The sequence below is a fragment of the Ambystoma mexicanum genome, chromosome 10, assembly GCF_040938575.1.
Source record: "Ambystoma mexicanum isolate Mex_15411 chromosome 10, UKY_AmexF1_1, whole genome shotgun sequence".
NCBI classification, from domain to species: domain Eukaryota; kingdom Metazoa; phylum Chordata; class Amphibia; order Caudata; family Ambystomatidae; genus Ambystoma; species Ambystoma mexicanum.
Window position 1 is genome coordinate 1539882264 of NC_090932.1, and position 14149 is coordinate 1539896412.

General features: G+C 44.3%; 1 protein-coding gene and 1 long non-coding RNA gene across 14 annotated transcripts in view; one reads left to right on the forward strand and one right to left on the reverse strand.

Moving 5' to 3' along the window:
* Positions 1-14149, reverse strand: part of MSI1 (musashi RNA binding protein 1) — a 287638-nt gene that overhangs the window by 113559 nt on the left and 159930 nt on the right. For all 12 annotated transcript variants that reach the window (XM_069619758.1, XM_069619754.1, XM_069619761.1 and 9 more), the window contains one exon: positions 1610-1702. In XM_069619758.1, the coding sequence (XP_069475859.1) occupies positions 1610-1702 (93 nt within the window). The remainder of the gene's footprint in view (positions 1-1609; positions 1703-14149) is intronic.
* Positions 1-14149, forward strand: part of LOC138492537 (uncharacterized) — a 209045-nt gene that overhangs the window by 65666 nt on the left and 129230 nt on the right. The gene's annotated exons all lie outside the window — the stretch shown is intronic.

Consider the following 14149-nt stretch of genomic DNA (forward strand, 5'->3'; position numbering starts at 1 on the left):
TAGAAGAATGTTGAGGGGAGCCAATGTACTAACCACCCCTGCTCCTGCTCCCCTCCCACATACCTCCCCAAGTACCACACATGCCCTAAGGGCCAGTAAAAGTAAACACAAAATAGACATCCAACCTAACAAATATTTGCATACAACAAACAATCTGAGACATTGGGCCTTACCTCTTCGGCTACAAAAAGCCTATGCACACAATCAAACTCACTTAGAAAGCCGACACACACAGATGCCACTTTCTCCTGGTTCAGCAAGCATCAACAAACGAGCACAAACTCTATCCTATCCCTCTTCCCCCACTAACTCACCTGCCCTCTTTCTTTCAGAGCCATGTGAGCACCTGGAGACCATGCTATGGTAACGGTGCGTGGTACAAGTCAACATAACATAAAAATCACTAGAACCTAGGCAGCATAGGCAGTCAAACACCCCTCCCTAAACACCATACGCACCAAAAACACAAATGCACATTCAAAAATTGAATGACAAAGCAAACAATGATCAACAGCAAATCAACAACAGGTGAACCGTAATAAAAAAAATGAAATTCCTTAGCAAGCACCAGAGACAGGATCAACAATTCTTCTATGGTCCAAACCTCACACATAATAATCAAGTATCATTCATGGCATACAACACTTACTCTTCCATACAACCTTTGGCGGAGCTGTGTAAACAAATTCGAATTCTCATGTACCCACTGTTAGCTTGTATACTGGTGCTATCTGCAGCTTGGCATTTCAAGCTGTGGGCAAGGAAATCAAAAACCTTAAGTCAGCCTCAGGCCTCATTATTTAGCAAGCAAAACTATCCCAAAAACTGTGCAGCGTTACCCACTGCAACATATTCTCAAAGAATCAAGACTATGAGAGAAAGGTCCCAGGTTTAAAATGTTTTGTATGATGCTAACATGCCATTTCTGCTTTTAAGAGCTCAGAGACACTCCAAGCACAATGAAATGCCAAAACACATGATCTTCAGCGAACAAAGGGTCTGCACCGGGGCCCCGCTCCTCTGCCCCACCCGAGGTTGCACGACCGTTCAGTTTTATAGGGTGGATCACTGTATGGCATAGAGGACATTCTTAGGTGGAAGAGGCTTTACTTTTTGGGTTCCCTGCAGAATAAGAGGCCCAGTTAGCGCTCCCAGTTGGCCTCAAATCATGCATGAAGATGTTTTCGGGCAAGAGAATATTGGGCCCCTTATTTAACCAGCAACACGCTCCTCTCGCAACCATACGCACCTAACACTTTGCAACATCCTTTCCTAAAGCTGCAGTTATTGCCTAAAGTTAAAGGAAGGCTGCAGCAGAGGGCCAACATTTCAGAAGAAGAGCTATTCCTTTCATCTGACACTGCTGGGCTTACGGAACCTGTTTGGCAAAAATCATCAGATCTACTTTGAAAGACGGGCACTGTTGAGGAAATGTGAAAGATTGTGACACATTACAAGTAGGATGCAGATAGTCGGCACGGGAATGCTAACCGCAGTGTAAATTACCACAGAAAATACATATATTTTCAAATACACACAATCACACAAACATGACACTGGAGAATAGGAAAAACATTTAATTTATATGTATGTATTTATCCAGGCATACCTTGCCAAATTGTTCAAAGTACTGTTTTACATCTTCCACCGTGGTGTTTACCGACAAACCCCCTACAAATATTTTTTTCGTCCGCGTCACCATCTGAAAAAAATGGGACAATACGTTAATCACCAGAAGTAGGCACATATCTTCTGTAAGGTTGCTACCGGTCACTGGGGCTTGTGATGAAAGCAGCACTTGGGAACACATTCACAAGAAAACATTCTAGAGCCTGTGAAGAGAGTAATCCAAGACTCACCAACATCGCCCCAAGTTAGAAGTCTTTGAATGATTCTACTCAATCACAAAAAGGGGAAGAAAGACAAGGTGCACTCCACAAAACCACAACACTGGGTCTATTGGAGAGTAGATTATTTAAACCCATATTTGTAGTCTTTTCTTTGAATATCAAAGGAACAATAAATGTATTTTATCCAAAAGGTTTTTGATAAAAACTTAATTTATGCATTTTATAAAAAAATTATAAACTGCAATTCCACTGCCCCATATACCCTAACTATACATTTATCAATGATGCTTTAAGTCGATATAAATCTGTCACTGTATGTGATAATTTCATATTCTGAAAGAACTCTATTTCTAGATGCACATTCGCATCAAGCAACAAAGTTTTTTGCAAAAGGGGGCGCAATGCCCTACTCATTCAGCCCCCTTTTGCGAAAAACTCTGTTGCTGATGTGCATCGAAAACATTGAAATGTTTGAGAATCACTAAAACATGATCACATGTGGCGATAGATTTATATCAAGTTAAAGCTTGACAGATCATCAAGTTCACCTACTCTGTTGATTATTAAGGAAAAGTCACAACTGAACAATTCTAATAAAACACATTAGAATAACATTTTTCATTTAATTTTTTGTGGTATTCAACTACAAGTACAGGTTCAAATAATGTAATGATCAATTCACAATGTGCAGTGGTTTTGTGACCATTTTAATGATTCCACTCTTTAAGGCTGTACCCAGGACAATCTATACTTAAATATGTTTAATCATTTGAAATGGAAAAAACAAATGTTTTACATAAATATATATATTGCAGTTATTTTACATCTTGAGATTTTTCCAAGAGCAATTGGCCTTGTACAAACCCAGAAAATCTTTGCATTAAGGGAGATGTATTTTTTTAACTCTAGAAGGATCTCTCAGCATTGGTACTTGGTCACGGGTAAAAATAACACCTTTTTTAACTGTACTGTTTTTTTTTTTACAACAAAAGGGTAAATGGGGTGGTAGCAGTGGTATTTGGTATATGGGCAGTGTGGTGGGGGTAGGTGAGGAGGGTTCAGAGGTTCCCCCCAGTATTTTGCAGTTAAAAAAAATTAATAATTCTTTGTTTTAGCCCACGATCAAAAAATGCGTTGTTCTAACCTAGAACCTGAACATTCGTTTACATTTACCCATTTTATCTATTGGCAATGGGCTTTTTAACTGTTAGCCGGCTTTCAGCACCCGCATCTGTCCCATTTCTATTCCTGTACTTTGTGAAGATGTTTGCGGTGTGTAGGAAACATTGATAGCTCTCAACCTTCCGTGTCACCAAGGCGGTTGAAAACACCAGTTTTCTTTTTGGCGGGTGAGAGCCCATTGAAGTGAATGGGTGTATAGGGAGCTTGGCGGGTGAGGGCAGGGTGAAAAGCGTGTGAGTTGAGAGCTATGAAACATGTCCAAAGGCAGACTTTACATATTGGCTCATGCTGCCGGTTACAGGGCCATGCTACCTCATGCACTGCAGCAATATGACTAGCAGGACAAATTGATGGGTGAACAGTGCCTAGAAACACATGTGTGCAGGCACGTTATAAATGACTTATCATATCATTCACTTATGAAATGCCAGTTCAAGTTTATTTGAGAGCACAAACGTGAATGCGATCCGTTGATGAAAGGAGCTCAAGTGCGGGTATTAAGTCCACATGAGGACTTAAAGATCCCCTTGCTCTCTCCAGAAGTCCCATAAAGAAGAACGAGGGGACTGAAAGCTCTCTCTCGAAAGGTATTTAGAAATATTTTCAAGAATAAACTAAAAAACATCTCTCTTTGCCGCTAGAAATATGTTTAGTCTGGTGGTCAGACTTGGTGCAGATGAATGAGAGTTTCCACAAGTTTTAATGTAATCCTGTCTGAGACAAATTGATTTGTCTTTATCAGCTTGTAATCATACATTAGATAAAAAAAGAGTGGGAACCCTAATATCTTTAACCCCATTCTGATGGATTTCCATGCTGGCCATTTATATGTAGGGCTGGTAGGGAAAGAAAGGTTGGGGGAAAAGTTGAAAATTGGGGGTCGGTAACGGAAGAAGGGTGAAGAGGTAAGGGCAAAAGAGGTGGAATAGTGTGTGTATGTGCGTAGCAACCACTCTTTGCTCTAATTTGGGGCATGCAATCTCTACAGTCCTGTTACGCTGGGCGGCATTTTGTCTGGTATGCTACACTATGCCATGGATTTGCTATGTGGCTGTTCTATGCCACCCTATCTTTGATATGCTATGCTATGCTCTGCCCTGCTTTGAAAATGGCATGCCTTCTTAGACATGGTGTCCTACACTGTGTTATTTAATTGTAAGCCATGTCCAGTTTAAACTGCTGGGTCATGCTGTGCAAAGTTGGTTCTGTTATTAGCTATGTGCTTTGCTCCCAAATTATTCTTTGCCAGAAATATTAACTTGAAAATATGCTTTAGATATGCACTTCCCTTTTGCTTTTAGGGGTGTTGTCCGTGCAACCCTCCAGACGTACTTCCACTTACTCCCTCTCTTCATGTATGCCTAACCCTGCTCCACACGTGTTTCTCTATTAATTCTCTCATCCCAATTCCAAGCGTGTAACCAACTTGCATTTTTGGTTTTAAGGGAGTTTTGATTATTAGCTCATTTATTAATTCCCCCTTAACCCCCACCCCCTTTTAATTTTGTTTTTTGGGAGATGATGGCAGTTTTTGATATGGAAACTAGTTATGTCCTGTCATATGTCATGTTGCTTCACATGAATGTGATGTTGATCTGTACAAGACCGACACGTACTTTGAAGCAGCCAGAAGGCGACATGTAGGACTCCAAAAAACACCCCAAATAAATAAATGATACACATGAGGGGCACTCAGTTCATGAAAAGGGCCATGACGCTCAGAATACACCTGCAAACTAAACAAGCAGACACTACACCCATGTTGGAACTAAGCTCTCCTGTCTGCTCTCTTTTAACAGGACAAGGTAACTGGAGCCCAGCTTGAGTAGGGTTGCCAAGGCTGGATCATGCAGGCGAACTCCCAGAAGCCTCACAAGCCACTATTAACATCTCCATAACGTTCCTAGATGGCCTCCATAATCCCCAAGAGGCCCAGTCCAGGGTTTTGCCACCAGAGGATCTACAGTTCAAAACCCACGCTCAGTTAAAAGAGCCCAATGTTCGTTCCAGCGCTCCAGTCTCTAGAACCTAGCTGGTTGTGGCCGTTTGGGACTTCTGGGAGTAAGTAGGCCCTTGCTCCACAATTCCATTGTGCATAGTTCCAACACGCTCAGGCTCACTATGACACCCTGGAAATGTGGAAAGCTTGAAAGCCTCACCCTGGTGAGCCCAAGACATACTCATATTATTACAACATTTTGCTCAAAAGCATGCCTGACTGTCGCTGTATGTAGCAGGACAGACATCGGACCCATCTCTCACTACCCACCCTGTTGTCGCTATTTGTATTTACCTTTCTCACACTCTATTGTTGACTTTGCTGCTCTTGGCCCATATCCGGCAGTCCAAGAATTACGATTCTAGAGTTTATTTTGTGGGAGAATCTAAACGTACTCATGGGCAATGAAAGTCACCACAAGTCAAGGGGTCGTTTGAGCAGATCTCAAATCCATCACACAGCCAAACACTACAGTTTGTAATATTCTATATTACATTTACCCTCGCCTTTACACGTACTCATAATTTTCTGCACAATTCTTCCAGGCTTATTGGAGCATCATGCAACCAAACATTACCCCCTCTCAAGGCTATGAATCAACACAATTGTTCAGGAGAAGCAAATGAAAACATGCTCATACAACCCTGACTACCGGTGTCAGTGACTGAAACATCCTATTTTTAGAAGATGTTTCTATTTGGATGACTAAGGGCATAGTCACACGAGTTGCCAACCAAGCAGCACTTCATTAACAATATATTTAGCTCCAATTAATACAGTAGAAACAGCCAGCACAGGATCTTTCGTGTCCATTTGCCCGATTGTCTTTTGCAAAATTGCCCACTCTTAATATTTCCTACTAGTCAATCTCTTTCCCTGTTCATTCTTTATTTGTTCTATCACTTTCGTCATTCCCATCCCTTTTATTCAAAGACTACAGTCTGGAAACCGCTGCCAGAGGCACAATACGCGATTTTTTCGACAAGCATTGGTGCACTGAGTCTACTACGCGTGGTGATTCAGAGCAGTATGAAAAGTTTGTAACATAACCGAGAAAACAAAGAAAAAAAGTAAAACTTTACAATTAGCCAAAATGAAAATCGAAAATTTGTGCACTTTTTATTTTTAGGAAATCTTAAAAATTGGCAATTCACATTTTAGACATAGAAATAATCCCAACTGTTCTATTTAAAATGGTTTCCAGGTCTATGAACTGCCCAGGTCACCATTTGCCTTGCCCGCAAGTCCATTTTGGTGCAGATTCCCTTGTGTTTCCAGGCCCATTTTCTCTACTTTGTGCCAGAGCACTGTCTTGGGACTTTGGATCTGAAGACTGCTCAGCGCTGTACAAAGAGCAGGTTGTTTTATACACCGACCTGTTTTTTCCAAAGCAATCTGGGTTCATCCTTCTACCACCTGTTAACCTAACTTGGCAAATATAGCTAAGTGAAGTGATTGAAAAGGGGCGATTTATATGCAAATTATTCCCAGAGAACCCCAGAAATCCCCTAAGAGGGGCCCAGTCTCCACAACTCTCCAGGAATCATCAAAGGATTCCTGGCAGGGCCCAATGACTTCTCGGACAGAATTCTCATGGTTGTAGCCTCAGTGGAAATGTGCACACTGAAAGGCATGCTGACATGCAAGTGTCTTCAGGGTCACCTACTTATCCCCACTTTACATCTGGCCATTCGGCGGGTGAGGGACCCTTCATCTTTAGGTGCAATAGCATTTACCATGTTGGCTCAGTCCTTTGAGGTGGACTCACTGTTGCATAAAGTGCTATACAAGCAACACGTTTTTCATAGCTGTATGGTAACGGTCATGTAATATACAGAGCCCTGTGCACACAAATCTGAGCTGTGCATGGTCTGCATTCTCAAAATAGCACGCAATTCCCTCTTCTTTCCGACTTGCAACATAGCGTACAATGTGTCCACTGAGCCACAGCAGCCCGCCCTACCTTTTTGTTCCCAAACTCCATTCAGATGTCCGACATTTTATTGTAGACCATGCCGCATCTGCCCACCACCCCGGCGTGGCAGTCCAGAATTATGAATATCTCAACGTTTGCCCTATGGACAAATGTAAAAGGTAATGTAAAAGGTAATCCCAGGTCAAGAAGCCTCCATGGACAACATCTTAAACCTACCCTGTAGCCAAGCGCTATGCGTTAACTACCTACTGCCCCTGTAGACTCTTTCGAAGAGACAATAGTTTTAGTTCCAGACCCATTTAGAGCATACTTTCCTCCCTGAAATCCCGCTCTTTGGACCAACTGAGTGGATCCACACGACCCTAAGCTGCCAAAAACATTCCTTTTCCCGTTCTACATCACCTACACAAAATGACTACAAGCGGAGGGAATATTTTCCCCGTCAAAGCGGCCCAATTGTGAATTCCCTCCCACCCACCTTAAGCACTGACCAATCTTACACCCACTTTAGATTAAACATCATCAAGAGGCTTAAAGAAAATGATCTGTAGCTCTAACTTTACTTGCTATCCCTATTATTTGACTCTAACCCAGACCAGACCCAGCTTCTCAGTTGTGGAACCTTACCTGTAAATTAATATGTATTACATGTTGTATTATTGTATTGACCTGTAATTTTGTGACTATGTAACTCTGTAACCATGTAAGCTTAAATTATTCTTGTTTCACGCCCTGATACCATCGGGTCTGGTGCGCACTATAAATAAACAAACAAACTAACAAATCCTATAGCTAGGACATGCTGTATTTCACCCACCTTCCCATCTTCTTATCCCCCTATTCGTCCACATTTGCAAACTACGGTAAATACATCCCAGGCAGGTGCACAATACGCCAACCCTCAGACAAGCCATGCGTTCCAAGGCCACTATGGGCGCGATTTTGCATAGTATAATGCCTTTGAACCGAACAGAACATGTTACTCTGTTCATAAAAAAGCATTCCTATAAAAAGCACTCTACAACCAATGAGGCAGACGTTACAGCTCTCCGAAAGGCTCATAATCAGCACTCCTCCCTTTCCGCTGCGCTTTCTCTATCTCTCGCAAGTAACGCAATTGCTGACTGGAGCCTCGGCACCAGCAGTAACACACCAGGTAGCTGGAGAGCTTGGTGCCGAGAGTGGCACGAAGGGACCTATGGAATATGTCAGTATATAAGCATTGGGTACAGACTGTTCTGACACCAATTGACCTGGAGCCAAGGAACCATTTTGTTTCCAGCTTCTAAAAGGAACAGTGTGCATCTGGCCCAGAAGGAGGAAGTCCCATTTTGATGGGGCGATGATGATCTGACGCATATTCCCAATACCACCTTGGATCCGGACAAAGACGATGACAGCTGATGACTGGCTCCTCCAGAAATCTAGTTGGTCTCCAAACAATACCCATCTGGGATCTTTTACAAATGTAAACAAATATATATTTTGCATAGGCATTTACGCAAAGCAAACCTCGCTTTGAAAAGCAACAGAAAACGGCGAATAGCAGAGGGAACATAAACAAAAACACATTGGTGCAATGCGCTATTTCAAGGATGTTTGCGGGAGGAGCAGCGGTTATGACTTTGGTAGGTGGCATGTGTGCAGACGAGGGGAGTGATTCCGGGGTGGGCTGTACATCTTCTCAAATGTGTGCGTCAAGCTTTACAGAATGCGTTTTTCCCAATTTCGTGCAACCATGAGTTCTAAGAGGCCAGAGACTTGAGAGTTACAAAGGGACAGAACCACCAGGGGCCCCACATAAATGTTTCAAGATTTATGTCGCTGAGGAGAGGATGATAATATAGTAGCGAGGAGAAGACACTTGAAGGTGTTGGCCCGTTTAGAGAAATCGATGTTGGTGTCTTAAGAATGCAGAGAGCCACTTTAGGTTCTGACTTTGATGCTCATGCACATGGTGACACTGTTAGCGAGGGCATTATGGGCGATGGTACTGAAGACAGGCAGACATTTTATGAACAGTGTGGGAAAGGACTTCATATGCCTATCCATCAGGGTTGACTTGATTTTTTTATTTGACACTTTGAAATCTCCCTTTTTATTCATGGATGTTCTACCTACAGAGGCAGGGCGTCTTGCCCCAACTGTCAATTGTTTGGGGACATGTGCGTCTATCTAGTGTCACCGACAGAGGGATGAAAAGCTGACTCGACACAAAAGGTACAAGGAAACCTAATTAGTGAAGGTGTTTTCTAAACTCCGATTTAAGGAAAACCATAATTATCTGTTCAAGTACCTCATCTAAAACGGTTTCTCTTCAGGTAACCGCCTCAAGGACCTAAGCGCAGCTTTTGACCTGGTTGACCATCAACTCCTGCAGGAGGCACTGGCAAGAATAGCCAGGTGTTCATCCAAAGCACTGGAGTGGCTAGCATCCTTTTTGAAGGATAGAAGCGCCAGGATTCATTGGGGTGACATCTTCTCAGAGGCAGCCCCAATCCTCTACGGCGTTCCACAGGGTGCTAGCCTGTCTCCCTTATTATTCAACCTGTACATCAGAGGTTTATGTGAGCTTCTAGAACAAATCGGCGTGTTCTTTACGAACTACGCCGATGACACACAGCTTGTGTTTGAACTTAAAGGAGAGTATAGCATAGACAGTGCCAAAATATCAGAAGTGTACAATATTATTGACAATTGGATGCAACGCCATTGGATGTGTCTTAATAACACCAAGACTGAGCTGTTGATCTTTAGGACTCAACCAGCCAGATCTAGATTAGGGATAGAATATCAGGCATTCACTATTAAACAGGCCAAAATCTCAGTGATGCCGCAGGTCAAAACCCTGGGGATGATTGTGGAAGCCTCACTAGGATCAGCGGCACAGGTAAATTACCTGCAGAAAAATAATAACTATTATATGCGACTCATGAGAGCCATAAGACCATTTATAAGAGCCATAAGACCATTTATAAAGGAAGCAAATGCGGCTACCATAGCAAGAGCAGTCATACTGGCTCGTTTGGACTATGGCAACGCCCTACTGATTGGAGCCTCAAAAAGAGAACTTCAAAAGTGTCAGGTTATGGAAAACAACGCAGTTCGTAGCATTAAGAACATAAAAAAAGGGAGCATGTTTAGTTTAGTTTATTTATTTGTACCGCGCACCGAACCCTGGGGTAGCTGGGCGCCGGAGACTTAGAAACAGTTACAGCATGGCAAAAATATACAATACAGACTGTGATAAAACAACAACGGTGTAGCAGACCGGGTTACAGGTGGTCAATAGAGGCATGCAGAGAGGAAGTGCATTAAGCAGCGTTTTTGTTGGAAAGCCATGTTTTTGTTTTGGCTCTAAAAGTCCAAAATGAGGGTTCTGCTCTAAGGTATGGTGGCATAGCGTTCCATAGTTTGGCAGCTAGGACCGGGAAGCTGGCGCCACCTGCTTTTTTTAGGGAGAATTTGGGAACGGAAAGGCAATGTGCGTATGGTGTTCTAGTTGGTCTAGTTGAGGTGTGGTTGTGGAACTTGTCTGCCAGGTATTTGGGTGCGTCATTAGAGCGGCATTTATGGACGATGACGAGGGATCTGAGGGTGATTCTGTCTCGTACTGGGAGCCAGTGAGCATCTTGTCTGAAGCTGGAGATGTGGGCGTTTCGTGGGATACTGAGGGCGGCTCTGATGGCATTATTTTGAAGTACCTGTAGTTTGTTCAGGTTGTGTTCTGATGAGCCAAGAAAGAGGGTATTGCAGTAATCAATTTTTGAGAGCACTAACGCTCTGGCTAGTGTAATGCAGCTGGAAGGTGATAGGAAAGGTTTGCAGGCGTTGATGAGCTTATTGGTGTAAGCTGTTGAAGAGGCAGTTGCGTTCACCTGTCTTTTGAGCGAGAGAGTAGAGTCTAGATAAACCCCAAGGGTTTTAATTTCTTTGGCTACTGTGATTAGGTTACCGTCTATGTTGATGGACGCGTAACGGGGGTCTAGTTTGTTTAGTCGATGTTGGGAGCCGACAATGAGGAGCTCAGTTTTCTCGTCGTTGAGGCATAGGCCGTGCTCTGCCATCCAAGCTTGGATCTCTAAATAAAGGTTGTTGATTCTGGTGGAGTCCTCGTCGTAGCACCCTGATAGGGTGATGAGAACCTGGGTATCGTCAGCATAGTTTGTGTATGTGACACCTAGGTTATCTAGGCGGTCAAACAATAGCTTTGTGAAGATATTGTATAGGGTCGGCGAGACGCACGAGCCTTGAGGAACGCCGCAGGTGATGGGGACAGGGAGTGCTGATGCCCCTGGGGAGAAGACCCGGGTGGTTCGGTTGGTTAGGAAGGACTGGATCCAGGCAGTCGCCTGGTTAGAGAAGGCCGCTGAGGTCATCAGATGTTCTGTGAGGATCTGATGGTCGACGAGGTCGAAGGCAGCTGATAGATCTAGCAGTAGGAGAATGGCTAGATTACCCTTGTCCTTTGCCTCGTCCATCTGGATTTTTAGGTCCAGTAGGGCTGACTCTGTTCCATGCCTTGGCCTGAAGCCGGATTGTCTGAGACCCAGGAGGTTGTTGTCTTCCAGGTGCTTCTGTATTTGCAGGTAGGCCACTCTGTCTAGGATCTTTAGGATGTAGGGAACGGTGGTGATTGGCCTGTAATTAGTTGGGTTATTGGGGTCTAGATTAGGTTTTTTTAGAAGTGGCATGACCCAGGCCTCCTTGAGGCTGCTGGGCACTGAGCTTGATTTGAAGGATGCATTGATGAGGGCTGTTATGAAGGGGGCCAGAGTGTTGACGCCTTCTTGGATGATGGGAGCTGGGCATGAGTCCCCTTGGCATCTAGAGGGCTTGAGGCCCTTAATGATGCTTTCTACTTCTTTAGTGGAAACTGGTGAGAAGGAGAAGGGGGGGCAAGTAGGTGTTTTTGGGGTGGTGGACGGAGGATGGTTTGTTTTTTTGGAAAGGCTGAGCTTTTTCTGTTCGATTTTGGATTGTAACATGGTGATTTTGTCTGCTAGGGCTTTTTGAATCCTCTCACACCAGTCTGCATCTTTCACGCAGGTTTCAGCCAGAGTGGGGGGGGATTCGAGTTCCCTGAGGATATTGAAAAGCTCTTTTGTTTTGGATTTGGCGCTCTCAATTCTGTTATCATATGTCTCTTTTTTGGCCTTAAGGATAGCAGTTTTGTAGGTGGTGGCTGCTATCGAGAGTTGAGTTTTGTTGGAGAGGTTGGGCATTTTTCTCCAGGTGGCTTCTGCGGCTCGTTTGGAGTTTCGGAGGATTTTTAGCTCTGGTGTGAACCATTTGTTCATATGGGCTGCCGGTTTGGCTTTGGTGAGTTTGAGTGGGGCGATGGTGTCTACTGCTGATTCTAACGTTTTGTTGTAGAGGTCAGCGAGTTTCTCCGCATCTAGGTTGGCGTAGTTTGTAGGGGTACAGATATTGTCTATAAGTGGGCAGAGGTTTTGTAAGGTAATGTTGCGGTTGTTTCTGGTGAGGGTTTGGGGGATGGTAGGGGTTGGAGAGTTTGGTTGTGATTTCCCTTGGATGGAGAAGGAGATGGCGTGGTGGTCAGACCAAGCAGTTTGCTCGTTTTTTGTGATGGTCGTAGAGCAGTTGAGATCCGCTAGCCAGTCCAAGGTCCTGCCTTTGTTGTGGGTAGGGTCTGTGATTCTGAGCTTGAACCCTAGTTGGGAGATGGTGCTTTCCAGGGAGAGTGCATTGGTATCGTTTGGGTCGCCGAGACCGAGGTTGAGGTCACCAAGAAGGATAATTTGAGATCCTGTTTTGGTGTTGGTGGTCAAGAGGTCAGATATCTCTTCCTCAAATGTGGTGATGGGGCCTGGGGGTCTGTAAAGGAGGTGTAATAGTATGGTTTGTGTGGCAGAGAGTTGGAGCTTTGCTGACAGAAGTTCTGCAGATCGGAAGCTGGGCGGAGGGATTAATCTAAGTCCAAGGGATGTTTTAGCGATGAAGGCTACTCCTCCTCCTTTACCTAGGTCCCGGTCTTTCCTTAGTATTGAATAACCTTCTGGGATGGCGAGGGATAAGGCTGGGCCTGCTGCTTGGTGCAGCCAGGTTTCCGTGATAGCCAGGAAGTGTAGATTGTTGATAGAGATGAAGTCTGCGATATCTAGCGCATGGGCGACCAAGGAGCGGGCATTGACGAGGGCGCCCTTGATTAGTGGCTGTTCAGATGTGCTCAAGGGGGCTGATTGGGTGATGTTCAAAGTTTGAGCGGAGTTTGCTTGAATGTGTGTGGGATGAAAGGAGTGTTTTTTGGCGAGTGTCTTGGGGGTTATGAACCGAGAGCCGAGTCTCAGGTTTCTGTCTTTCAATGTGCATGGGTTCCAAGGAGTGGGCGGAGCAGCAAATCGGCGGATCCATTCTATAGGACTGAGCAGGGAGAAGATCCCTACATTGGTTAAGAGTGGAAGAAAGAATCCTCTTCAAATCTATGGCCATTGTACACAGATGTGTACATGGAGAAGCCCGGAAGTACTTCAAAAAACAGTTTTCACTGTACATGCCCCAAAGGAGCCTCAGATCAGAGAACAAGGCTCTTTTGAAAGTCCCCAGAGCAAAGCGCGCGCATGGAGGGGGAAAATCCTTTCCAGTCATGGCTGCAATCTGCTGGAATAAAATTACCACCAAACCTAAGGCAGGAAGATAATTACTTAAGTTTCAGGAAACTACTGAAAACTCACCTCTTTAGGTGAAAACCAGTACGACACCCGCATGTCAGAATGGCTTTGAAACTTTGTACTACTATGAACTAATTTGGATCTTGCCCCGCACCCTGATGCCTGCGGGCGACCGGCGCGTTATAAACTAAAATACATACATACATACATACAAGGAAGAGTCCCTCACAGTTGAGGGTTAGTGGCTTCCGAAACCACTCGTTGGCTGCCGCTCGCACACGTTGGCCCTCCTGGGCTGTGGTTGCTTGGCTTTCAGATGACAGTTAATTTCTTCATCCTATATCCTGGGTTGATTGTCAGGCTGCAGTTATTGTATACCCCCTCCTCCAGGCAAGGGCCTATGCTGGCTGCTAGTGTTTAGGCATTGGCCATACCATTTTCCTGATTCTCTTCCTCCCCAACTCCGTCAACCTCCACGCTGCCAACCTGCCTCCAAACTCCCTCATTCTTTGCTACTCCCAACCATATACTTGTCAGTGAATGGGCTGAA